Source organism: Pavona decussata, unplaced genomic scaffold (assembly GCF_977016875.1).
Source record: "Pavona decussata unplaced genomic scaffold, jaPavDecu1.1 SCAFFOLD_217, whole genome shotgun sequence".
NCBI lineage: Eukaryota > Metazoa > Cnidaria > Anthozoa > Scleractinia > Agariciidae > Pavona > Pavona decussata.
The window spans coordinates 1,839,457-1,866,387 of record NW_028145622.1 but is presented as its reverse complement, the minus strand read 5'-3'; the positions used below and the strand labels follow the sequence as shown (position 1 = coordinate 1,866,387).

The following is a 26,931-nucleotide window of genomic DNA, read 5'->3' as shown; positions in this document are numbered from 1 at the left end:
TAATTGACAAAAACAAAAATCACTTTTTATGAAGTGCTTTTGAGTATAAGTGAATTTCTATTCAAACCGCAGATTAATAAACTGACAGCGTTTGGTGAAACCAGTTTCATTTTTTATTGACTAAATTAAGCAAAAAGTTACTTCCACCTTAAATAGGAAAATATTAAATGCATATTTGTTATTTGAATGTTCACAATTGAGAAATATAAAGCATTGTGTTTTCTTAGATCAGGGCTTCTGATATTTCGCGCGGTCGCGGAGCCCCGAAATTCAGGTATATCCGCGGAATCCCGCGAAATTCACACAAAAACGCATAATACCGCGAAATTAGTTTAAAATCCTACCAAATACATGTCGGTACAACATATTTGAAACTTATCTTGGCCACTGGGGCTGTTTACTTTCCATAAATGCAAATTTATCTTGAAATTTCGTCACTGCCACGAGTAAACATAACGTACCATAACTACCAGGCGTTCTAAGATTAATGTTGCGAAAAACTGGGCACAAGAAATGAAAAGACTTTTCGGTGACACTATACGGAGTGGGAAAGGAAACTGCTGTCTGAAGTAATGCAGGCACATGTTAAATCGTACGTGCAGGACATGATCGAAGGGATCGATCGAAGTTTTGACTTCACAAATGGATTTGAACCTTCCATCACGGACAATCTTGCCTTGTAAACTGCAAAGCAACACAAGAGACAGTGGAGAGAAAAGAAATTTATTGCGTTGCTGTGTTCGGCTCTAAATTGCAGCTGAAAAAGGCGGTTAACCGGCCGGGCGTTTCGGTAAAGCTTATGTTTTTCTTGTAGCTCGAAACAAGTACAATTGCCTTGAGAACTCTGTTGGATGAACTTTTGTGTTTTCTTTCTTGCCCTGAATTTGACATCCCTCCAATATATCTTTTTTTTCTGGAATCTTTCTTCTTGGCTTTCTTCTTTGTTTTTCGGCGAAATTTGCCCCGAAAATTCCCGCGAAATTCCCGCGAAATTGGCTGTTTTCTCCGCGAATTTGTCTCCAAAAATCCCGCGAAATTTGACTTTTTTTCCCGCGAATTATCAGAAGCCCTGTTGGATTCATTCTCTAAAGGCTTTGTTATAGGATCACATGAAAGGATTTATATAAACAGACATTAAATATTGACTGCTTGGCAGCTTACAATTTAAAGTTTTCTGAAAAGTATTAAGTCACTTAGATTAGCTTGTCTGTAAAGCAGTATTGAAGTTATTTTGTAAATAACAGGGTAACATTTTTTCGGAAGATTTATAAGGAGCTTTTCAGTTAAAAGTGTCTTAAACACCTATTCTTTTATCCTCGAGTACAGTAAAAATCGAGACTGAAAACTTCATCAAATTAAAATTCAATGATTCGACATTTGGTGAGGTTTGCTTTTGCCAACAACTTAGCTATAAGTATATTTGTTATAAACATGTGTTATAAAAAATTGGTCTCGTAGATTGTGAGAGTCATTACCTGAATTTAAAAAATGGAAAATCCAGATATTTTTGCTGAGGCACACTTTTCGGAGGCACCTTGAAAATTATTATCTTCAGTTTTACAGAAATTTGAAGAAAAGAAAAATAAAACAGATTTCATAAATCGGCATTCATTGACGCAAAGTATGTCAGTAAAAATCTCTCTAAACGTTCTCAAACTCGTGCATAATCCATGCTGGGAGAAACAAAGGAAATCGATACCGTGATGCATTTTGTACACTTTGTAAATTTTAAGTATTTTCTGCTTTTTTGGCTACTCAGAGCAACTCATATATTTCATCAGAGAGCTTACGAATCGACGACCTCCTTCTCGACGACGACGTCTCCTCATTCGAAACCCCTTCGGCGCATGCACATCTAGGTGTTACGCAAGAACGAACGTCGTCTCGTGGCCGGCGACGACGGTGACTTGGGTATTTTGAAGTCGTCTTTGAAGTGCTGCGACGGAGGTTTGTTTATATTTTTGTCCTTTGTCTTTTTGTGTCTTTTTTCTTGAAAAATCATCGGAACACTCTTTGAGTACTACTCTAAAATGAATTTATGACTTTCTCAAGTTTAAAATCCTTTTTTCCCCACAGTTCAGAGGCATTTACGCTTATACAGCAGAAAAGATGGCAGACCGTGGCGATGAATCTTCAGCTGAAGCGGTTTCGGTTTTAGCTACCACCTCAAGGTGAATAGAACTCGAGTTTTTTTTTTTTTTTTTTCTTTTTTTGATGAACATGACTTTTTGGACCTAAGAAAAACATATCTTCATTGAAGATGTAAGACAGACTTGAAAACAATGCAGAAAATTCAAGGCCATTCAAGTTAACACTGCGTTGCTCTGTTTGTTTTTGCGATTTTCACGTGGATTTCACAGAAATCGCAGCAAGGCATTACATTTGGAATATATGATTGATTCGGCGATTGATCTTCTATATTTCATAACTTATAGTATTCGTCAAATCACAACATTTTCGCCTGTAAAGTAAGCCCAAATGCATTATCTGTAGCTACCAGTAAAGTAAGCCAATATCTAGATATTTTTAAAAAGAATAAGCATGTTATTGTTATTAAGTGAAACAATTCAGACCGAAGTTTTGCATCCGAAAAGTAAGAGAAGCAAATTTGTACACATTATAATGACCTACGTAATAACCTTCTTAAGTTCCATAAAATTATATTGTACCTGAATAAAAGAAATTTTAATTCTATTCTACAGTTTCTAAAATGGATATGCATTGTGTCCATGGATAGTAATTAGTTTGCCAATTAGTAGATTGAAGAAACTTGTTACACATGCCTATTAATTCAATATTGTGCTAAATGACTGCCGTCTTTAATTATGGCTAGCAGAGGCAAGTTTTTAAAATGATTTTAAAATACTCTATTTTTCTTTGACACTGGTTTATATGAAATTGTTTTCCATTTCGCGACAGGACTCCTCAGATGAAATGGACTGGGGAGCACGACCTAATGCTCGGAAGAGAAATTGTATTATTTGAACTATGGAAATACAAGGCCGGTAGCCGAGAAAGAGGGCAGTGCCTCGATCGGATTGCTGATGAGTCTGAACCAATTAAAAAGGCCTTCTTTTAGTGTGACCCAAAAGTCAGTGAGAGACAGACTTAAGATATTGGAGCGAGATTTCAAAAAGAAAGAGAGATTTGAAAAAAATGCCTCTGGAATTTCCGCAGAGAAGACAGAAATGGATGAAATAATGGAAAGCTATTTGGAACAAAGGGACGATCAGGAAAATGAGTCAGAAAAGGCCACTGAGGAGTCTCGGGATAAAGCAGCAAAGGACAAAGCTTCAGCAGAGGACGCAAGAAATAAGGCAATGGAACGTCTGTCAGAAACAAGAAAAAGAGCTGGTAGTGATGTACCAAGAAAGAAGAGAAAAAGTACAAATGAAACTCTTGAATACTTGAGGGAGGCATCAGATAAAGAATGTGAACTGAAAAAAACAGGAGGTTGACTTAAAACAGAAACAGGAAGAAAACACAGCTTCTCAACAATCCCTGATGCTTCAACAAATGAAGAATCAGCAAGAGCAATTTCAAGCAATGTTTCAAATGTTTATGCAACAACAACAAACTCAAAGTCAGGCTCTGCTTGAACTTTTGAAAAAGGGAAATTAACCTGTGAGATTTGTTAACGTTCTTTTTCATGTAGTATTGTTAAGAATTATTCTGAAGCAATTATTGCTTTGAATATTTTCAAAAGTTCAGGAATAGGAAAAAAATCTTGGCTCATAAATCAAGTGGGCAAGTACTGGTACGGTACCATTTGTTTATTTACTTCATAATGTTTTACACATTTGTTGTGATCGACAGAAAAGATTGGTTTAACTATATTTGTTCAGTTGAACTTTCAGGTGTTCTAGTCGTTGCGTTAAACGATAGTAATAATATTATTATTATTAACATAAAAACTAATGTATAAGGGTAATGAATGAAGTCAAAGTGTTCTTGGCTTACAGATTGACATAGTATAGAAGTCTCTTGATACAAACTTTGTACACAAATATAATCATTTGCTGATCAACTGACTTGGGCATAATAGTTTAAATTCGTTTAACTGTTGTTATTTATTGTAGGAAAAATGGAGTTTTTGCTATGTTTACCGAGCCGTTACTGTTGCAAATGGTGAAGTGATTAAATGAAATATTGATCTAAAGGCGGTGCATTAATTCCAAAGTAATCGGAACTAATAGATTGGTACAAAATAGAATGAGCATTTTGAATCAAGGCACAGTCTATGTACATTTTACCAACTGCACTTAAACCAATTTTTAGATTTTTTTTAAAATCCAAAAACTTAAAATAGTTAATAATGTTGCCAAAAATCCATTCAACTGAAGTTATTGCAGCATTCATGGATGTATTATACGCCTGTTGATCTAGGGTCAGAATTGCACCCTTAAAAGGTCCTTGTAAGTGTGCACGCAAAGGGTATGCGGGGTCACCATAAAGCTAACACAAGGGTAAACCCGTAACAGGGGAATTAGAAAATCGTTGCAGCTGTTGTAAAAGACCTGATGAGTCAAGCATGTTGCTATCGTGACCTCTTCCTTCTACGGGGCCATATAAATGACCAACTAGTCCATTGGGTAACGCCACTGATTGAAATTTAATGGAATGAACCCTTTTATATCCATTGTAAAGAGCTCTCTGATTTAGCTCCGGGCCTACACACCGGCCGAACAGTTCCATCAATGAACCCCCAGCAATTGTCTAAAGCTGCGCCTGACTGGTGGACAGCATCAGCATATAACATAAGATTTGCTGGAGAAAGCAGGTTATGATTGAAGGTTGTCAACAAGTGATGCCATCGGTTGTAAATCCAATCCATTACATGATTGGTTATAATGCAGATCTCTGGGACTGGTCTTGCAAAGTTAAAAACCATGTCATTGTAACGGCAGGGATATGCAAATCTCTTCAGGTAGATACACAAAGCAGGAATAGATTCCACAACCAAACCGTTATAAGTGGCAAACTCATCTGGCAATTGAAGTGCATCGGCAAGTTTGTAAATATCATTTCTATAGAAGCGAAATTGGGCGTTACATTTTGCATTTGTCAACTCGTCTAGGTCAAATCGTTCATAATTCCAATACGGAAACTCGGGGTTTCTTGAAGTGTTGACGTCGTACAACAATACGAACTTTCTATCGTTGATAAACCCTTTTCTGTAAGCATATACAATGCAATTTCTTGTTTCTCTTAAGTTTGCCATTTCGCTTCAAGTGTCTAAGGAACAACTGTTTGCAAATGAACGTTTTCTGTAAGGATCTCTGCGAGAAAAAAAAATTCAACACGTACACTGAAACAATCTATATCTTGAATTTGGCGGGAAATATGCCGCGCCAGCCGTCGTCTTACAAAGGTGTCTCGTAAAACAAAATTTGGTGCTAGACTGCGTTCGACGACGACTAGGACATGACGTCACTAAAAGTCGTCGTCGAGAAAGAAGTCGTCGATTCGTAAGCTCTCTATTAATTGCTATGCGACAACGTTTCATTTAATAACTATTGTGTGTGCTGTGTACAGTCAACTCCCTTTAATACGGACACCCTCGGGACCGCGAGTTAGTGTCCTTAATAGCAAGAGTGCGTAATAGCGGGAATTTATTTCAGTCAAACGTCTGTTATTTATTTTTTTTCCGGGAATTTAGCTGCTGTCCGTATTATCGGGATGTCCGTAATAGCAAACTAATGAACCGGATAGCATTTAATTGCTCAAATGACTCAACTGACTCTTCAAGTCAAGTTCTAATAGTGATAAGCTCCCTATTTCTCCTTATAAAAACTTTATGACTCCTGCATATTTTTAAATCACCATAGATCATCAAATAATATAATGTGATCAGATCACTGACAAAAAAAGCGAACCAACCATACCAAAATTTAATAACCTACCTGGGTAGAATAAACTAGATCAAATGACCACGCCTGACTAAACAACCCGACCTAATGAAATGATTTACTAGATCAAATAACATTTGGATGAAAGACCGGAACAAAAAAAGACCAAAGCAGTTCAAATGGGAACATGAACCAGTTAATGGAACGGCCAGCCAACCTACTAAAAGTTCAAATTAACCACCTGATAAAATGATCCAGCCAAATCAGATGATCCTGCCACGTCAAAGTGACCCAACCAGTTTAAGTGGCATGTATTGGGTCGTATTTATCTTACAATTATAAGACCAGAGATCACCCAAATAATGTTCGCCGCGCAACAATTTGCCAACCGATATGAAGCTATTGCGTTAACTTGCTTGTTTATCGGTTTTCCAGTAGGAGCAGGAGAAGCAATTTTTTTTAAATGCTGAGGTAACTTTTATTATTTACGGCAGATTTATAAAGAGGTTTTCAGTCAGAAGACCGCAGTCAAGTTACAGGTCCTCTCTTGCCGTTGAGCCCAGCACCCCCATCCATAGCTTTGTGATAATTTTTAAATTTTGAGGTTGTTCTGGGCAAGAAAGCTACTTTCCACTTATTTTTTAAATTCATTAAGCAGAAATCATATTGTGACATTTTGTTTAACTTCTTGAAGGACAATCCGTAAGGTAACTTACCTGAATCATAGGTGATGGCCATGGAAGATGCATTAAATCCTGAGTACTGATAAGTTTGAGATGTAAATATCACTTGAATGAAATTGTCCACAGAGTACACCGGAGCAGGAATAGACTGACCATACAGCTGAAATGGTTGTCTGTCATTATCTGAAGCTACATTTGTGATGGTGACACGAGCACCGTATCGATATCTACCCAACTGAAAATGATGGAAAGTGAGCTTGATGATGTACCCACTGGGAACAGTGATATTCCAGGTGCAGTTGCTGTATTGAGGGAAGTTGCTTGGAAAATTGGGGCTTGTAAAGAATCCACTTGATCCAGTAAGAGACTGCCCAGAGCCACAAGCTGTGAAGGAAATTAACATTTTAGGGCGCGAATACCCTTAGCACTGTAAGTTGTTGTTTTATGCAAGTTAATTCCAAGAATAAATCGAGGCGCTGTTATTCCTTTCGCTGCATAACCCTCAAAATTTATTCACTTCGCAGTTTTTGTGGGGATCCTTGTAGAAAGCCATTGCAGTTAAAGAACAGTTTCGTCTTAAAATAAAAATGTATTTACTTTGATCCAGGGATAGTTCTCGGAACCTCTTGCACTCGTTTTGCGTCATTTCCGAGTTGCTTTGAACTTCAATATGAAAGCGAGGCTAAGTGCAAAGCTTTTATTATGAAAAGTAGTTTTCATTGCAAGCAAAATAAATTTTCATACGAAAAGCTTCGCACTTAAGAGCGCCTGTCCGTAAAAATCAAACATATCGCGGCAAGGGTGGAAAATTCGTAAAATATTACATTTTACGAAAATAGTATCAGTACTTACTGATGGTTATAACTACATCCTTAAGCTAGTTCTTTCAATTTTTTGGTACAATACTCTTAGTATGAAATCGAAAAAGCGAAGAGAAAGGTCTTTTTTTTTCTTCAAGCATTCGTGCAGTAACGTACAGTATATCCGTATGGTGAGGTACTAATCGGCAAGACGAACTTGATTCACTTGAAAGACTACACTGCAGGGCAGCAAGAGTCATTTTCAATTTTGCTAAGGATCTACCATCAGTGGAAGTCCTCACCAGGGCTAAATGGGACACTCTAAGAACTTTCTATAAGCAATCTATCCTGAAACTAACTTATAAGATGTACCACAATGTTTTACCATCCTGCATGACAACACATATTGTGAAATCGCAATCCTCTTATAATCTAAGGAACAGTCTTAAGCTGGAAATACCACCTTTCAAATCGAATATCAAAAAGCATTCTATATCTTATAGAGGTCCAGTTTTGTGGAATCATTTGCCAATTGAATGTCGTATGGCGAATAGTGTGAAACGTTTCTCCAGGATGATTAACAAACTTACTTTGGTCAGAGACACGGACTTTTCTAATTTATTCTGTAGAAGATAGATCTCCCTTAAAAGGAGTTTTTAGGTCTATGATTTTAGCAGTTATAAATACCATCAATTATCAAATACTTGTTTATTGTAAAAAGTAAATTTCAATGTTATGTTTATACATATAAGAAGTCATAAGTCTTATTTTACTTTACAATTTTATTACAGTTATTGTTTATGTATTTTTTTTATATTATTTACACGACCCCACAAGCTGCATAGCTTAAATACTCATCGTGTCAAAATAAAGGTTTTACTTACTTACTTACTTACCCCAAGTGGCGCATTTCCCGTATAAATGGTTGATAAATAGAAATGAAAGAACGCACCCCTCCAAAAAATATTGCCGTTCGTTTGTTTTCCTGAGTTAATGGGATCCTAGGAGGACATTGAATCATTTTTCATTCCTCAGTAAATAAGTCTGGGTCTGCTGTGGCTTCGGGTGGTCATTACTTCGTTAGGTGTGTTGTTTTTCAAATACTATCAAATTTATGATGTCTAAATTAAACAATACATAATTTGAAGTTCTTTCTAAATTTAAAAATACAATCGCTAAAAAATTTCAGTCGAATTTATGGCTATGGCTATGGCCATTTGGCGTGAGAAAGAATCGCCAAATAGTTACTAAGTAAACAAATTCTGGTCGTGCTAGTTACTTGGCGCCGTTTGTATGCTTAGAGGAGGGCATAAGTGAATTTTTTTGAAGTCAAGTCTGTTACACTGAAAATAAAGGGTTGTAGTTTTTTAAAGGCCCTTGTTGGTGGTACAACACTACGACTACGCGGTACAAGCCACCAAACGTGTCTGGATACTACCTGAAGGAAATTCAGTGGTGTTACGAAACGCGTGTGGGCCACAACATCATCCGTCCCGAGAGCACCCCTCCTGTCAGAAGCCCCACCCCACGCCAGCACCACATAAACACCGGTTATTATTATCAACTGAAAGATCGGAACATTTTTTTCTTTGTGAGGGATGGGGGAGACGGTGTGGGGTGCTTACTTGTTTTCAAAATTAGATAAATGGAGGAGCGGAGAGCGTATCAAATTTGAGGCCGAAGCCATCATGTGGCATGATGATTGGTTTATGAATTAGGCAAGGAAAGTGAAGGTATAACAGTAAGTTGAAGGAAGCTAGGTTATTACAGGCTGGTTTTATACCAATCTCCTCCCACGCCTAGTGCTAGCCTGAAACCAGTGATAAATTAATATTGGGGCTTACCAAAGATGAAGCAAGCAAGGAAAGACGAAATTCCTTGAATAAATCGGGTTTTTTTTAATTTTGCCGTTTTGTGCTTCAAAGCTAGAGTATGTACTAGTTCCAGGACTAATACCGAGTGCAGCTTTCAAGCATTTTAGTCCTCGCCCATGCCCATAACATAGTATGACAAACAGAAGCCTGCAATGAGGGATATTTTTGGTTTCATACTAGGATCTATTGCATTTAAAGATGGAAAGAACTAGCTGAAGGATTTGTAGTGATCTTCATCAGTAAATACTGATACTGTTTAGTAAAATCGTATTCCCAACACCCCCACCCCCCACCCCCACCCCCACGCAACGGCAACGCTCCCAACAACCATGCCTGCGCACGCAAATGAGTTTGCTAGTCGGTCAGTGTAAAATGAAGACTGCAGACTGCAGACTGCAGACTGGGGGTAAAATGCAGACTAGGGGTAAAATGCAGACTAAATTATAAAGACTATCTTTTTAAAGTTACAGTCAATCCAGTAAAACACTCGAAGTGATTTTGGTCTGTATAGAAAGTTAATAAGTGAGTGTAGAATTCCAAAAAGATACATGTAGCGTTGTTAGCGAAAAAGGAATTTGAGGCTTGCGAAAAAAACTTAGGATTTCATTGCGTGACTTTTGGGGACGGCGCCCTACTTCTTCCAATACTTTCAAAAATTATTTCTCCATGAATTCGCTTCGAAATAAAGAGAAAAACCGCTCAACAAGATATTTAAATGTTTTAGTTTTGAAAAAAAAAAATGCATTTGACGATGTGCTTTCGCAATATATCGGTGGATTTTAAAGTGCGCGGATGGATGCATTTTACTACCGTCCGCCGTGTATTAATTACACTGTAAACAAACCGAGTACAGAAAACTCAAAAATTCGTATCTCGGTAAATATATGTCCTATCGAGCTCATTTTTGTCTCTATAGAAAGCTGAGTAAATGTAGAATTCAAATATGAAAAGATTTCTGTTGCGCAGATAACGAGAAAGGAATTTTAGCGCTTGCGAAAAAATCGTAGAAAATGAAAACAGTTCTCACGGTTTAAAATGAATGAATACTTTCCGGGATACAACCTGCCCAACCGAACAAAATTTAATTTAATTTAGTCTGCATTTTACCCCTGGTCTGCAGTGTTCAGTCTGCATTTTACCCCTAGTCTGCATTTTACCCCCAGTCTGCAGTCTGCAGTCTGCAGTCCGCAGTCTGTATTTTACACTGACCGGTTTGTTAATACATAAATTATCTGGATTTTAGTCAGGGAAAATAACATAACTAAAGGTATCACTTTTTTCATGTTCAGTTATCAAGCATTTCGCATTTTCACCGTCCTCCACCCCCCTAAAATGTCCAGGACATTGTATTGCGTGACGAACAAACAACTCCCTGCAATGCAAGATAGACTGAAAGCGCCGACATTTTTTGTCATTCTAGCTGTAGCAGCGATCAGATGTAATGTTTTCGTGCGCTGTAAACAAAGCAATACTCGCAAATGACGTAGCCGTCGAAGAAGATGCAGTCTTGATGAAATGTGCCGAAAGTTGATCAAAGATTTGTATTCGACCAGTTTGCGTGGTGTACATCGGACGTTTTAATAATACAAACAGCCGACTCAAACTTATGGGACGAACGACCAGAGAATCGTGCTAAAATGGCATTTGGACCTGTCTTTCCTCGCGAAGCGAGGGCCGAAGGCCCGAGCGTAGCGAGGTTAATAAATTTGTCGGGCCGAGCCGGCCCGAGCGGAGCTAAGCCGCGCGAATTCGAGCGAAAAATATATTTATATATATATATATATGTTGATATATGTTTATATCTTTGAAGGTGTCCGCACAATGACGTCAGACTGTCTGGCGTTGTCTGGAGCAAAATTTGCATACATCGAAAAAATATGCGTGCATGATCAAATTTCAACTGCAATGTTCATCAATATTCACTGGATACAGAACTATCTCTCCAGAATCTTTTCCCTTTCTTTTAGAAATCTTTTTTTGTGAAATAGCGCATTAAAGAAATTACACGCTTTGTGGCCGCGGTAAATAATTTTCCGTGGGAAATAAATTCATCGAACACGACAGCGCTGCACGCCCGTTGTACATTACGTCGCGACAGAAATAGATTTTCAACCGCAAACTAGCCCGTGGAACTACGAAAACACTATGCTCATAAAAAAAATATCTTCGGCGCCTTTTAATCTCCTCGTTTGCTGCTACAATACGTGTAAAGAGGGCTTTCCACCCGGCCCCAGCTTCGCGAGGTTTTGCGAGTCACGTATTTCTAGTTTAGCATATTATAAGGTTAGAACATTTCGAAATGTTTTTCTATGTGCTTATTTTAACCCAATATGGGTCAAGACATGAACATGGACTAAAACTTTTAGGGGTTCACACTAGTCTAGACCACTAAGTCTGTCTTAGTCGTTACCTAAGTTGACTTATGTCTGACCCGCGACTTCAAAGTTGACCGCGGGGGGGTCAAATATTTGCATTTTGTACTGACTTTTAAAGGTTCTCACGTCGCTCTTAATCATTTGCCCAAAGAAATTTTTACAGGAATCTATAGACCATCCTTCTAACATTCAACCACCAGAAGCTTAATCGATTTGAAGGTTTCGCACATGGTGAAAATTAATTTAATTCACGAAGTACTTTTACTGTAGCGAATTGTATGCCTTCGAAATTAAATTATTTCGCATACACAGAACGACGCAATATTTCCCAAAATCATTCCAACAGATATTTAAAGATAGTAAAAAAAGGTTTTAGTGTTTTAAAAGCGGTAGAATGATTTGTTCTCGCACGCGAGGCTCTCAAGCCCGTGTAACAATTTAGCGCCCCAAATGACGATTTTAACGGATTTTCGTTATTTGCATTTTTCTTTTTCAAAATAAAAGGATATTTCACCGAAAAAAAAAAAACTATACAGTGATTTTAGTTATACCCTAGCCCAACTGACATTAAAATATGAGGGAAATCGAATTTTGCACCCTTGCCACGAAATTTAGAATTTGTCTGATTTTTACAGACAGGCGCTCTTAACATCTCGTTCATAATGAGGTTCACAGCAACTCGGAAATGGCCTGTTGAAGGGTTGTGATCGGATATGTTTGCGGAAGCTGCCCTTTTTAATTCGGGGAATGGTGTTTTGCCTGCAAGCGGTATCCGTTTTTGAGGCTTTGGTGATAGCTATTATCTTTTTTCTGCGGCTGAGGGCCAGTTGAGCCGGAAGGCAAAATGAGCTTACCACTGCGTTGGGCCATCGTGTGATAGACAGAAGATTTAAGAAATGTTTCTTCTAATCTTCGAGGAAGGTTAATGCATCGCAACTGATCTGTTAGGAACCAGCTGGGGAGTCTTTCGACCAATAAGAAGGATATTCGAAAATCTTTAGACTTTATCGTCTATGTATATCTATCTATCTATATTTCTGTTTCGGAATTCCGGCTTGTTGAAGGAAGTCGCTAAAAAAGGCCTCAAGTCAAGAGCATCAATGTTAGAAATCTTTGCCCGATGAACTAGCTACTCTGCGGCTACTATAGCACAGGAAGCGAAACGCTGTTTGGATTTCTTTCAAGCTTCATTCCATGTATTTCTGAATTTCAATCGACCACATATTGGAGTTGCTCAACGCCCTTTTTGTTTTCGTATCGAAGCGTTGGTAGAGAAAATAAAGCTTCTGCTGGGAAGTGATTGGTGCAGAATTGATTAATTAATAATAATTATAGTAATAATAATAATAATAATAATAATAATAATAATAATAATAATAATAATTTGCTATATTGATGAATTTTTAATTATTGGTAGACCAAGTTGCATCGTTTCAGACAGGCGTAATAAACTACGTTCGCACCCTATGTACGCTTTTAGGGACATAGCATCCAAACGTTTTATGATGCTGCTATACTGTATAATAATAATAATAATAATAATAATAATAATAATAATAATAATAATAATAATAATAATAATAATAATAATAATAATAATAATAAGTGAGTTCTTATATAGCGTGACATATCCCAGCAGTTCATGGCTCTTTAATACAATTAAAAGTAAGAAAAATAGAAACAATTGCAAATTAAATTTATAAGAGATTGATTAAAAAAAAGATAATTATCAAAAACCTTGAAGTACGTGTCCAAGATAAACAATTTTGTGTCCATCTCATCGCCTCGGCCAGGGCCTCAGCGATTTGATGAATGCTGTCAGCGGCGGGCGCAGTGTGATTCAGACCTACAGAGAACGGCCTTGGTCTTATTTAGGGTTTAGGCACATGAGTGGACCTGGTTTTGCGTTATTATATAAAGAGGGTTTACTTTCTTGCTCACTGGCATTTCAGTGTTGATCAAGGTAGTTAGTTAGTTAGTTAGTTAGTTAGATTTTTATCTTTGGATTTTTATCCATTTATTTATTTATTTATTTTACATTCTCACTTATCAATTTGCATTATTTCTTTAATTAAAACGATGACATACTTCGTTAACAGGTCCATCAAAGTCAGATTCCTCGAACGTATCTCCAAGTTTTCTGGAGGCCAAATACCTTTTTCAAAACTGGCGGCCAATTTTTTTCTTGTTTTATTTATTAACTCACTTTGAGGATTTGGGTTTTGATAAGAGAAAATATCACAAGGACTTTTCCCAGTGCATAATATAATTTGTGGTTACAAGTGCATCTCTATTATAAAACAAAACAATAAAAATTCGCGTCTTGCGTGGACATGCTCAAGACTGCCTCACTTTACCTCATTTTGTCGGCCAATGTATCGTCATTTTTAATTTAAACTACTCCCAAAGACAACAAGTCTGGTAGTTAAAACTGGTACTGGTACTCGAATAGAGACACAGAAATGAGACAACTTGCCATCATATTTTAGTCTTTTCATTCAGCCTCAACACCGTACATTCAATTATCGATATGAAAGTGTAGTTGGACGAAGTGAAAAAGCCTTTATTTTTACAAATGTTCCCTCCCGAAGACTAAACCTTGAAGTAGCTTGTTAAACCACAAGCGGACGGCAAATTAATTTCAGGCGTGCAGTTTACCAGCTGTTATCCCAAGGTAATAATTTTGCTCAGGAAACAAATAACTTTTGCCAAAGAAAACAAGATAAAAGCTTACCCAACTGTGTAAACTGAGTACAATGGTTACTTACCAAGTGGCATGATCTGAGCCTGCACTTCGGTTATCAGAGCTGTAAAGGAAATTTAAGTATACATCAACTATTGTTTTCCAGCAATGCATAGTAGTGAGATGCCACGATAGTTATTGCTGTCGTTGAGGGCACTATTGTACTTGTACTGGGTTATGATGGTGGTAGTCTCCTGTGAGACTGATCTCTCCTCCCAGCACCTGCAGAGCAGCTGATGGAAAGCATCAAGCAGCTCGCTTCCACCTCATTTGAATACTTCAGCCGGGATGCCATCCTGTCCTGGGGCCTTGCCAAGATTTCCTTTGAGAGTTCTTCTTTGGAGTGAACGTCATCTAACTCAAGCAATGTGGGCAGCGTCTTAATTTTGTCGAGGGCAGAGGGTGAGAAAAAGTTCGTACCACCATATAGCTTACTGTAGTGCTCCGCCCAATACGACATCAGTTTCGACTCGTCAGTTATGCTCTCCCCTGTTGATGTCTTCAGTGAAGCGCTCTTTGACTGTGTAGCTCCAATTGCCTTCTTGATGCCTTCAAACAAGCTCCTGATATTTCCAGCGTCAGCTGAATCTCAGCACAGAGACTCATCTAGTAGTTGTTGGCACAGTTCTTCATTCTTCCTCTGCACGGCTTTTGGCCTAATGGAGTGCTTCCATGTAGCGTGGTGAAGGGTTACGCTGGTAGTTGTGCAGGGCATCCCCCTTTTCTTCAATAAGAGGTTGAAGAATCGCAATGTTTGCGTTGAACCAATCTTGGCTTTTGGGTTCCTTCTTACCGAAAGCCTGCAGTGCTGCAGCATGTGTCGTTTCCCTGATGTGTTGCGTCCGATCATCTGTATCGAGCTCCTTGCAATCCTCGAGTTTGGTCTTTGAATAGTAAGACTGTTTCAGGGATGGCAGTGGCGGCAGTATTGATGCGAGGTTTGGCAGGTTGTTTAGCACGATGAAATTTCTTTGGACGTATCTGGACCTTCGTGCAGATAAGGGAGTGATCAATGTCGCATTAAGCACTGTAGTATGCTCGCATGACGCGAATGTTGTTAAGATGCTCCCGTCGTGAGATGATGATGTCCAACTGATGCCAGCTTTGGGATCTGAGGTGCATCCACGAGAGCCTTTGTCGCATCTTTATGGCAAAGAATGTTTTCGTAATGCAAAGATGATAGTAAGTATAGAACTCCAGCAGATGTTGCCCATTCTCGTTGCATTTGCCAGCACCAAAATAACCTAGGCAGTTGGGCCAAGATGCTCGGTCATTGCCCACTCTTGCATTAAGGTCACAAAGAAGAATCAGGGCTTCGTCCTTTGGGATGTGCTTGATAGCTTCGTCAACTTGGCTGTAGAAAGCGTTCTTAGCGTCAGAGCTAGAAGTCAAGATTGGAGCATAGACACTAAGCAAGTTGGTGGTGTCTGAATCAGTGTGCATGAGACGCTACATGAGACGCTCTGACTTGGTTGAACCTGGCTCCACCATCTGAATCAGATTGTTGCTGACAGCAAAACCGACTCCATACTCTCTAGGTTCGTCTTCGGCTTTGCCATGCCAGAAGAATGTGTAATCCTTTTTCTTAAGGCTTCCCGAACCATCTAAGCGGGTCTCCTGTAAAGCGGTGATCTCGACGTTAAGCCTATACAACTCTCTGCTGATGACAGCTGTCTTGCGTAGTCAATCAGTGTCGCGTATATCCTTGGTCAGGCCGGTCAGCATCCTTATTGACTGGGGGATGCCCAGTTTAAGGGGGAGATAGCTCTCCAGTAGGGCTAAACAGCTCCTCCCACTGTTCAGAGTGACCCCTGGCGTCTGGCGCTATGCTAATTAAGCCATGACTTAGAAACCGGTAACTTCCACTCCCCGGGTTGATTCCGTGCTGAGCAGAGCCGTGCGACATGCTGAAGTGCCTCTCCAGGCGCTAGCCTCTTTGATGTGTATGGAGAGATTGGTTTGCCCATGTCCCAGAATCCCCCTCGCGGTCTTGCTGGTCGAGTCCGAAGGAAAGGCGTAGACAGTACGCTCGGGACCAGGTTGACTGCAGGAGTTGCAAGTCACTGATATTCCATCAGGCTGCCTCATGGGGCTCCAGTCCGGTTTTCAGTCAGGGATTACTCCCTTAGCCTTTGGCTATCCCTAGCCACCAACAAGGCAGTGAGACCGTATCCGTGGTCAGGAGAGGCTAAGGTTGTGCTAACACTTGCCCAAGGTGTCCACCCAGACTAGTGGAGGGAAGGGGGTGCCCTACTGCTCCATTCTAGACCGGCTCCAAGCAAGGTCGAGCCCACGAACTACGAGATTCATAACCAGGCGCACAAGCTTGTAGATTACAAGTGAAAACGCGGTTTTATTACATTGACTCCAGCAATAGAACATTCTCTATCTCCTTACGCATTCTCAAGCATATTAAGGTTTGACCCACTTAATAATTTCGCATATTTTTATTTGGAGAAGAAGTAGTTGTCCAATCGTCTTGAAATTGGGTAACAGTTTATTATTGGTGTCCTTATTGGTCCTACATATTTTGTTTTATTAAGTTTTATTCAACGGGATACAGAAAGCTAACATCAGTTTTTGTTACTTTTTTCGATGATACCTGGAAAGGCCTTTATCATTTCCCCTTTTAATTTTTTGATGTTCATGTGCTAACAGTAACGATGAATTAATGAAAATAGGTCACGTGACATGATAAATGTCAAAATCTCTTAAAAGGTAATTGAGAGATACGATCTCAAAAAGCGGCGTTTCATAAGCACACTTGAACTAAACATTTTAATGCAAAAGTTTTCAAAATTTTGGAGTATAAATGTTCCCCACTTTCAAAAAGTAGTTATGTGACGTTATCAGCCAAGGAAAGTCACGTGACACTTAAGATCACTTTCTTTTGATCAAGAAAGTCAAACAGTTTGTTAGATGAATTTACTGTCGTCGTGCAAGTTCTTTTATCAACTGAGATTAGGAGTTCCTTAATCTATGCGTTTAGTTACTTGAGTTGAGGTTAGCAACAGGCTAATTGAGCAACCGACTGTATGAGGATCTCAGATGGAGAGGCGAGGTTTTATGTCATAGTTTTAACTTCTATAAGGCTGTCTAACTTTCTACCTTTGACAACTTTCAGAGATTCACTCCAGCGCGTAACGTATGTTTTGAAACTTGCAACACAATGCCCCCGTGAATAGATCAAAAGAGAAGCCGATCTAACGCCACGGATGGCGTCATGGGCGAATAAACAATTTAAAGCAAAGTGGTAGTCATACACCCTGCCTACGCACGAACGAAAGAAATTCATGCCATCAAGTTTTTGAGCGCGTTTCCGATGTCGATGAAATTATCAAATGCGCTTTAGGTATAAAAATCTAATATAAACTATAGTAATAATCAAAGATTAGGGAGTGCGTTCGATGATCTTGATCCCAGGCTCTCTCCCCTTTGCCAAGTTGGTGATGATGCCATCCGCCCCTGCAAAATCTGCGGGGGATGCCATACACGCGTCCCAAGATCCATTGATTTGTTCATTGTCCCGTAAGCTTCTTTCGATATATTAAAATTGCACTTTATAATGTCTTTAAGGACACAAACAAAGGAAATTGAATAATTATGTTTATTCATTTCTGTTCAAGTTGTGTCCTCTAGGTCTCCTATTCAAGCTGATTTTTGGAGGAGGCTATTAGGAGTGAGTTCTTTCTACGTCGAACACAGCAATACAAAGATCCTATGAAAACTATTGAAAACTATAATATTACAGCAAGAACAACTATGTTGGATACAAGAAATAGGATTAGACTTGCTCATTGTTTATGATCAGCAAGTGTTGCACTAGTAACTAATAAGAGTGCACGATCGATTGATCAACCATGAAGTAATCGGTTTGTGTCATATCCGAAAACAATAACTAATCTTTGTCATGAGAGATTGCATTGGAACGAAATAAAGAACAAATTGTCTGTTTGTTCTGTAGTGTACGTTATATTAATCAACGAATTTTATTTTCATTTTTTCCCTTAATTTCAGCTCAAATGATACTCGTTGAGGCGGAGGCCATAGACTTTTAAGTGTAACCTTGACACCAGTATAAAAGCACAAAACACATCGTGAACACTTGCAGAGTTATTTAATCCTTTTTCCGTTTTTTTTTTTGTTATTTTTTTTTCCATCGTGAAAAGCGGATTCAACGAAAGCACAAGTTCAGCTTACAGCATGTTTCCTCCAAGCTGATTAAATAGCTTATCAGACGATATTTAATCAATCAACTGTCAAGGAAAATAGTAAGGAAAAAAAACAGCCTTCGATGAGGTTTTCTGAAAACCCCGTTTTGCTATCAATCTGACACTGACAAATAAGAATGAAACGTCATCAAATGCTTTTGAATTTCGTGCTGTTTACTATGTTCACTTTGGGTGCCACAGACATAATGTTATTATCTGGTTTCCCTTGCGTGGACGGGAGTTTGAAAGTATGCCCCGATTATGTAAATCGCGATTGATTGCATAGGTTTGTGATGACAGGAAATGAGAAATAATGCTAGCTCTTTGGGTCCAAAAGAACAAGCTTAATATCAAGATTACTGTCGGTTCATCGACTACTCCACGATCATCGATTGTAATTGTACTGGGAACCGAAGAATCAAAACTTTTTTCATTTTGTGCTTACGCTTCAGTGCTTGCATTTGCATTGGTCCGTCTGTGTTAATTTGGTGTAGCCTGTTTGTTTCTGTTTGCAGTCGTGCAAGCAGCGATCATAGGCGAACTAACAACTTGCAACTGAGGTAAAATAGTTATTTCCTACGACTAAAAAGTTATTGCTTACCTCTCTGTTTTGAGAAACTCGTAATCGTTGTTTATGAGTCGAGAAGCCAACCTAATGAGTCTCTGCTCATCTGACTTTTCTCACGTGATCAGGTCTTTCGTAGACAAAATACAGTGAAATAACCATCGATTATTGGCTATGAAAAATTAATTAAGAATAGAAACAACATCCTTTGTCATGATAGCTCTAATTAATAGTTTGTCGCACGATTATGTGTCATAAGTGTTGATCGTGTGACAAACGATTACTTTCAGCTATCATATCAAACTGCGATGTCTAACACCTTCCATGGGAATCTCTTGTCATTGCTCAGATAATACCTAGGTTTCAATGATTCATAATATTTTACAAGCAAGTGCTTTTCGCAACGGAGAGTAGGAGTTACTTAATCTCTGCTGAGGTCCTTTTGAGGACTTAAGTTACTTGAGTTGAGGTTAGCAACAGGCTCATCGAGCAACCGACTGTATGAGGATCTCAGATAGAGACGCGATATCATAGTCTAAACTTCTATAAGGTTGTCTAAATTTCTACCTTTGATAACTTTCAGCTATTCACTCCAGCGCGTAACGTATGTTTTGCAACTTGCAACACAATGCTCCCGTGAATAGATCAAAAGGGGAGCCGATCTGACCCCATAATTGGATGGCATCATGCGCGAATAAACAGTTTACGTCAAAGTGGTAGTCATACCCCTTGCCCACGCACGAAGGAAAAAAAATTCATATAATCATGTTTTGTGCGTGTTTCCGATGTAGATGAAATTATCAAATACGCTTTGAGTAAAAAAAAAAAAAAAAAAAACTAATATAAACTATAGCAAGATTATAAAATGACGTTCACTGCCAAGTTTTAGACATTTTATGGCATCATTTTATGGTCTTTAAGAGTATAGACCGTAGAAAACTGCCGTCGATTTGTTTTTTACAATAACATGGAAAAAGTACAAGCACAATTGGCTATTTTTTTTTCGTTGAGAAAGCGCGCGCGTTACATGTGACGTCATTTTTATTGCCTGTACTCTTATAGACAATAGCTACGAGCCAATCAGCGCGCGGGAATTTGGACAGTTATTGTAAAAACGAGTATAGATTATAGAAAACTGCCTTCGATTTGTTAAATAGACCATACAATGACGTCATAACATGTTCAAAACTCAAGTGAAACTGCAAAGTTTTAAACATGTTATGACGTCATTGTATTGTTTAGACCATAGAAAACTGCGGTTGATTTGTTTTATGCAATGACATGAGAAAATTGCAAGCGGAATTGGCTTTGTTTTTCGTTGAGAAAGCGCGCGCTCTACATCTGATGTCATTTTCATTGTCTGTACTCTTATAGACAACAGCTACGAGCTAATCAGCGCGCAGGAATTTTTGACAGTTATTGTAAGAAGCGTATTGCTTGAAACGATATTGCCCTAGTTTAAAAACAAATTGACCAAAGATAACTAATACAAATTGCACTTTCTATGAATTAGTCTTTGCATCCCATGTTGCATTTGTTCCGTCATTTAAACCTTTTGCACCTTTTTAGCTGAAGTGTAAAAAATAAGAAATGTAAGGTTTGAAGACAACAGGCTAAATAACGATAATATCATTATTGAAAAGAAAGTTTATTATAAGCCACTTCTTAAGAGCGGCTGCCTGTAAGAATCGAGAACTGCATTTCAGCGACCACTTGGTCGAATTTCTGATATTTCGTCTGAAGATACCCTTGGATTAACTATTTTCGAAAATCATATTTTAAAGTTCCAAGGTATTTAATTTTTTGAGAAAATTGCAAGAGTTTGAAATGCGGCCAAGGTGCGGTCACGGGCCGATGAAAACCGCGAAAATTTAGGTCAAAGGACGAAGCCCCGTTCACAGTGTAAAATAACCCAATGAACTTGAAGCTTTACACAAACCTAGACCAACCATCTCGCAAGAGAATTAATACAATAAACATTCCAAACTCGCTGGGATCAGAAGGGAACTGTCGGCCTCTGGATCTCGATTCCTAGTTTGCTACGATCAGAAACGCACACCGGTACCCTTCAATTTTTTTATGTACTATACTAATGATGATATCTCAATTCCTTTTATCAGCAACCTGCAAAGAAAAAAGTACATTTTTATGAGCATGAGAAAATGGCGATAAATGATACACTCACTAAAAGTATATAAATATGTTCAAGGTATAAAAAGAAAATGGTGATGTTACAATTGACTGCCGTGATTTGAACCATACTATACAAACTAACAGGATAAAAGAAATTGTGGTGCTGCGTCAGTGTGGAGTGGAGACGAATATTTTGTTTTATCACCAGAGTTGATAAGGTGATTTGGCTCCCGTGAGATGCTGACGTTTCGAGCGTTTACTGTTAGTCCTTCGTGAAAACGAATCCACTTGACGCGCTCTGACGAAGGGCAACCGCTCAAAACTTCAGCAAATTACCAAATTACTTGAAATTATATTTTCAACTCTATTGAGAAAACCAAACATTCGTAACAAGTTATTTACGTGGTTGCTTTAAAAAAGACACCTGACGAGAGAGGAAAGATAAGGTGATTAAATAAAGAGATAATTCCTATAATTCCATCCAATTCGTTATCCGTGCATACAAAAGAAATAGTTTAACAATGACACTGAAAACAAGAGCATAAATTACCGATCTACTGATGAATAACTTAACATGATAATTAATTTACTTAATAACTTGCACTTTTTGAAATGCTGTTCGCATTGTTATACTAAATGAGCAATAAGTAACCTTGTTATAGATATAAGTACTCGAAAGGAAAATTTGGAAAACGGACATTTTCGAATTACTACGTACAGGGGCGGATACAGAAAATCCAGAAAGAGAGCACCGAAGAAATTGTGGCCAATGTGCATGTGTATACATAGTCTCTCGTAATGAGTTGTAGCTTTTATATTAAATTGTTAATGCCTGATGTATTTAGCGTATTTTTAAATAAAGATGATGATGTTCGAGAACACGATACGTTGCATTTGAGTCATTTACAGTTTGTAAATAACGTAAGTGAACAGAGATTAAAAGCTTACATTAACAATTCTCAAACTGTATATTGTAAACTTTTGAAGACGTGTTTAATAAACGGACCGAACTGCTAACATATTCGATTCCGAACAATACCATTTAGAGGTTTTGCTTGGCAAAACTCAAAATGCATTGTGGGATTTTTGGACTTGAGCCTTTGATTCCATACGTTTTAAAGAAGCCTGAATCACAAAAGGCCTTGCGTCCAGAACACTGCACTTGAATTGAAGCCTTTGAAGCTTAAATTCAACGCTGAAAAATCTCTACAGTTGAATACAGTGCTTTTGCGTTACTATAAAAGCTTGCATTCAAACTGAGGTCTTGAAATATCACTCGAACTTAAGTTTTCTGAAAACTTAAATTCGAGGCTTAATAAAGAGAGGAGTTTAAGACTTTCCTGATCAGGGAGAAATCTTGTATTCCTGACTCATGATCAGATTGTATTACATTAAACTTGCGTTTTGGTTTAGCAAGTGTAATAGATAAAAAAGCCGTAAACAAGTTCCCATGAAGCTGAATTAAGTACGAAAATATTAAACAGGAGTGCACTTTGTTCGAACACTGATCCAAGCCGTGCAAATCTCGGTTAAACCAGTTAAGTGTCCTTTAGCCATATGGTTTTTCTATATGCACAAAAAAACATTAAGCAAAGGCACTTTTAAAGGCATGAAAAATTCAGTTACACTAAACGAAAAAGAATGAAAATTTAATGAAGTTGAAACAGGTACAACATTAATAATGTTTGCGGGAGAAGTAGGTACTGTCTTGCCACAGCCATTCCAACGTCTTATGCGCATGCGTGATTTGCTCTAGTTAGTCAATGCAGAAAACAAGGAATATCTAGTTCAGAAGAAAACAAACAAATTGACGGGGATCAAACACTTACATGTTGTCGGTGTTGATGCAGTGGTTGGTGATGACGGCTCTGTTGTGAGAAAAGTAAGGAAGGTAAGGTAAGGTAAAGACGAAGTGTCCCACACGGGTGGAACACAACCCACCACCCAAATTAAAAAATTGCTAGTCATCATTCGCGAGTGATAATTCACCCTCTATCCTCTTTGACTTTAGCGCACTTCATACTAGTTCCACAAAAAACATTGTTACAAAAAATGTAAAGGTTTCAATGGTTTACCCTACTCATGGCTGAATCAGTGAATCACCTCTAAAATACCCAGATGTAGCGACACTTTTTGCTAAGAAAATGTTCTATTAACCGAAGTGTGTGGTTGCACTACGAGACGTTTTCAATGCGGGACAAGACATGAAAGCGGCTGGGACGGAGAGCAAGCCTGCAAAATGAACGACAACGCACGCTTCTTTTCATGGTAAAACGGAATAAGATGCAGAAAAGGCATAAAGCATGTACATCAGTCATCATGATGCAAATTAGTATAGACAATACGCCGTATTCTTTCCTATACAGCACATTTACCGCTCAAGGAGAGCAGAAGTGGAAACATTTAGTACCCCTAATAATTGTATGACAAGTTTGCAAAAGAGCTGGGGAGGCGCTAGGCTTGTCAGTATTTGTCAGTAACACTCCATATTTACCTGCAGTATTTGTACTGGTTAAGTTTCGCAGTTCCTCCACAGTTATCTCCCCTGTCAGCCTGTATCCCAGACTTCCAGTGCTGTTAGCTTCTATTAAGACGCCAACAACGTTATCTTGAGTAGCATTTGAAGATTTCTGCACCACAATGTTAAAATCTACCAGCACGCTTCCACTTGAAAGCCTTTTGACGTCAACGCGCTTAAAATTTGACAGTTGTGCACGGAAGATAGGTTCTACGTTTCCCTTAAAATTTGAAATAAAGGCACGAGATTCTTCCGAGTTGAGGTTAACATAAGCAGACTTGAAAATGTCATCCACGCTAATTGTTGCTCTAAACTTCTTCTCAGGAGGCGTTTCTACAAAGGAGACCAGAGAATTTGATTGTTAGTAATGCCGTTTGGTCCTTTTTAACTCATTCATTGCGGAGCTTGCGAAGCAATGGATGAGTTTTTGCAGAGATGGGCAAAACGGCGTTAGCAAAATCTGCGTAGACGGATGTGACGTCGTTAGCGAAAATAGCGGAAGTGACGTAAAACTTGGTTGGATTTGAGCAACCGCTGACCAATAAGTCAACTTGCCACGAATAGCAAACAAAACAAGCCTAATTAAAGATTGCAAAACACCGTGATTAAATGATTGCAAAACACCGTGAGGGAATTTATATTTTTAAGGTGGGTATTCAGTAAATAAAATTAGTCCAAGACATTCTTTTTACTCCGAAAATGAGCCCGCGTACGTACCGTCCCTTCCAGGGGCTGTTTTTGTCCATTGGGTCTCATCGCCTCGTGTTCCGTGCCAGAGAAGGAAGCCATTTTTGGTAGGAATATTTGACTCTCTTTCACACGTCATTTCGGTAAGTAAATTCTCTCTTTTGACGATTATTTCATTTGCTTTAAAACTTACAACACATACATAAAAAGTGAAGCGACCTACAATCTGGCTAAATCTGTTTTTACAGCGCAAATTTCGATCAGGTTCCACGGTCGCGCGTACATGTGTTATACAGATTGCCGTACAAGGCCCTGCGATACAATTGCCGTACAGAGGCTGAGCTGGCCCAGTAACCGAGATCTCAGTTTTTGCAGCCCACATCACGGTAACCAGGATGAAAATTTTCCCATATGAACACTCCAGCCCAGTGACAATGATGAAAGTTTTTTAACAAAATAGCTTCGCTCTCAAAACATAGCGGCCAACAAAGTGGCATAGTTTTGATCTTGGAAGTATTTCCACTTTACAAGTATGTGAATTAGCTTTATTAGTAAAGTTACAAGGGTAGAGAAAGCTTTGAAAGTTGCAAACAATACAAATTTATGTTCCACAATTTTGATTGTCTTTCTTGAATTCATCCCGGTAAACCGGGCTGAAAATTCCCATATGAACACACCCCAGAATTCGTCCCGGTTACCGAGCTAATATCAAGAGGCCCTTAGAATGTTACTATACTTGCAAAGTTTCCCTATCAAAGCACATGTCACAAAACTAAATACAAGCAAGATATGTGCAACACTTCTACCCATAAAGAAGATAAAATTTGCCACAGAAAAATTAACACTTCCTTGATTGTTGTTAAGAAATGCTGTGTTCTTGTTACTTACAATTAAATAACAACCTCAATCTTGTAGTTGTAGGAACTGTATAGAGGTTGCATTTCCTTTTGTCGATTTCCACTATCTGTTGCAGATTACTGCTAGCATTTAGTTTCAGTTCTATGTAAGATTTGATCAGGTATATCTGAAAGTATGTATAACTGCATATTTTCCTATTTAATCACTGCATCTGAGTGTTAACTATGTTAATAAATAAAGTTAAAGAGCAACTTTCAAACATTTTGTAGATTAAGCTTGTTAACATTAAGTATTGTTCAATTTGAGGAAAATAAAGTTAGATGTTGTGTTAGGATATAGCATTCTACTTGCTTGAACAGGTTTTGCAGTGAATACTCTGTTTTGTGTCTCCTTCCTCAAACTCCCATTCATGGGACAAAAATAGCAAAATATTTTCTATCTCGTAAACCCCCAATATCAATTAATCAACCCAACAACAAACTTTTTTGTAATTACAGCTAGAGACCTTAATGTTAATCTCGATTTTGGTTGCATGGGATAAGGAGTGTAGCTTCAACATCTCCAACAACTGATCACATTTTCACCGCAATTTTGGTTATATGGATGAATGAGTTAGCTCTTAGGAGCCTTTGATTATTACTGCTGCTCATATCCTTTCTGCGCATTTACTGGTTTCCATGCGAGGTCAATTACACCAGCTAAACACGGTTTATGCCGTTGTCTAACTGCCATAAATCATTTTCTGGAACTACATCTCAAAAATGGAAAACTCTGGTCTCTGCTTATATCAGTATGCAACAGAGGTGCAAAGAATATCGTTTGCTACCTACTATCCGGACGTTTCGGAGCTTACTCGACTCAAAAGTTTGGAAAGGAATAAATTGTCAATTGGCTAGAAGAGTCAGGACCCTTGTTAATATCACTGCGTTCTATCTTGTCAGAAATTATCTTTGTTATGTATAAAAATTTTCGCGACACAAATGGTTTTCGTGCATGAGTGATTACACGAGGTGGATACGTTTTTCTACCGTTTTTCTATCTTTATGTTACTGCCAAACTCACGTGAAGAACGTAAAAATGGAAAACTCTGTGAAACTCGTAAAATAAAAACTTCGCTCTGAGTAATATGTGATAAGGCTTGCTTAATGCAACTACTATTGAACGTATATTACAATCAATGATATTGTTTTTCCTCCTTTTTTCAGTTTAAACTGTATTAACAGGCGCCGAATCACCCGGGTTCTGTGTTTAGAGAGGTGATCACACAAAATTGTAGCGCCATTGTCTATTTCCGCCCTGTCAGCTCCAGCATATCAGAAATTTTCATTTGTCACTATGAAACTCTTTGGACTAAGATTGAATCAGAACACTGCGTTTGGATCCTCATGCATTGAGTCATACACCTCGTGGGAGGAAGGTGTGTCGTTAGGGACCTTAAGCAGAGACGACGACGCCGCCGACAAAAACGAAACTTAAAAAATTACCTTCGCGTCTTCTGAATAAATTCGCAATGATTTATAATCTCTCAGTTTGTGCAATGTAGCCGAACTATCGAGGAGCTAACGTCGTAGGGGGCGCCTTTAAGGTTCAGAAAGAGAAAGGAAAATTAATCATCATGCGTTCACGTTCTCCATA

General features: G+C 38.4%; 2 protein-coding genes, 1 long non-coding RNA gene and 2 pseudogenes across 48 annotated transcripts in view; 3 read left to right on the top strand and 2 right to left on the bottom strand.

Moving 5' to 3' along the window:
* Positions 1-26,931, bottom strand: part of LOC146459758 (cubilin-like) — a 407,624-nt gene that overhangs the window by 165,431 nt on the left and 215,262 nt on the right. For 4 of the 44 annotated variants that reach the window (XM_085088991.1, XM_085088992.1, XM_085088995.1 and 1 more), the window contains one exon: positions 23,728-24,084. The exons of 37 other annotated variants lie outside the window; for them this stretch is intronic. In XM_085088991.1, coding sequence (XP_084945117.1) covers positions 23,728-24,084 — 357 coding nt within the window. Of the gene's footprint in view, positions 1-6,565; positions 6,917-22,924; positions 23,102-23,727; positions 24,085-26,931 lie in introns of those variants that run through there. 3 more of the 44 variants (XM_085088975.1, XM_085088990.1, XM_085088994.1) reach the window with 2 other exon arrangements.
* Positions 1-26,931, top strand: part of LOC146459763 (oxidation resistance protein 1-like) — a 354,795-nt gene that overhangs the window by 219,962 nt on the left and 107,902 nt on the right. The window lies entirely within an intron of this gene.
* Positions 1,811-3,621, top strand: LOC146459767 (uncharacterized; annotated as a pseudogene). Its single transcript, XR_014857827.1, has 2 exons — positions 1,811-2,171; positions 2,920-3,621. The product of XR_014857827.1 is annotated as an uncharacterized LOC146459767 (transcript).
* Positions 3,636-5,341, bottom strand: LOC146459766 (uncharacterized; annotated as a pseudogene).
* On the top strand, positions 24,111-25,652 carry LOC146459765 (uncharacterized). Its single transcript, XR_014857828.1, has 3 exons — positions 24,111-24,399; positions 24,481-24,581; positions 24,687-25,652. It is a non-coding gene; the product is annotated as an uncharacterized LOC146459765 (long non-coding RNA).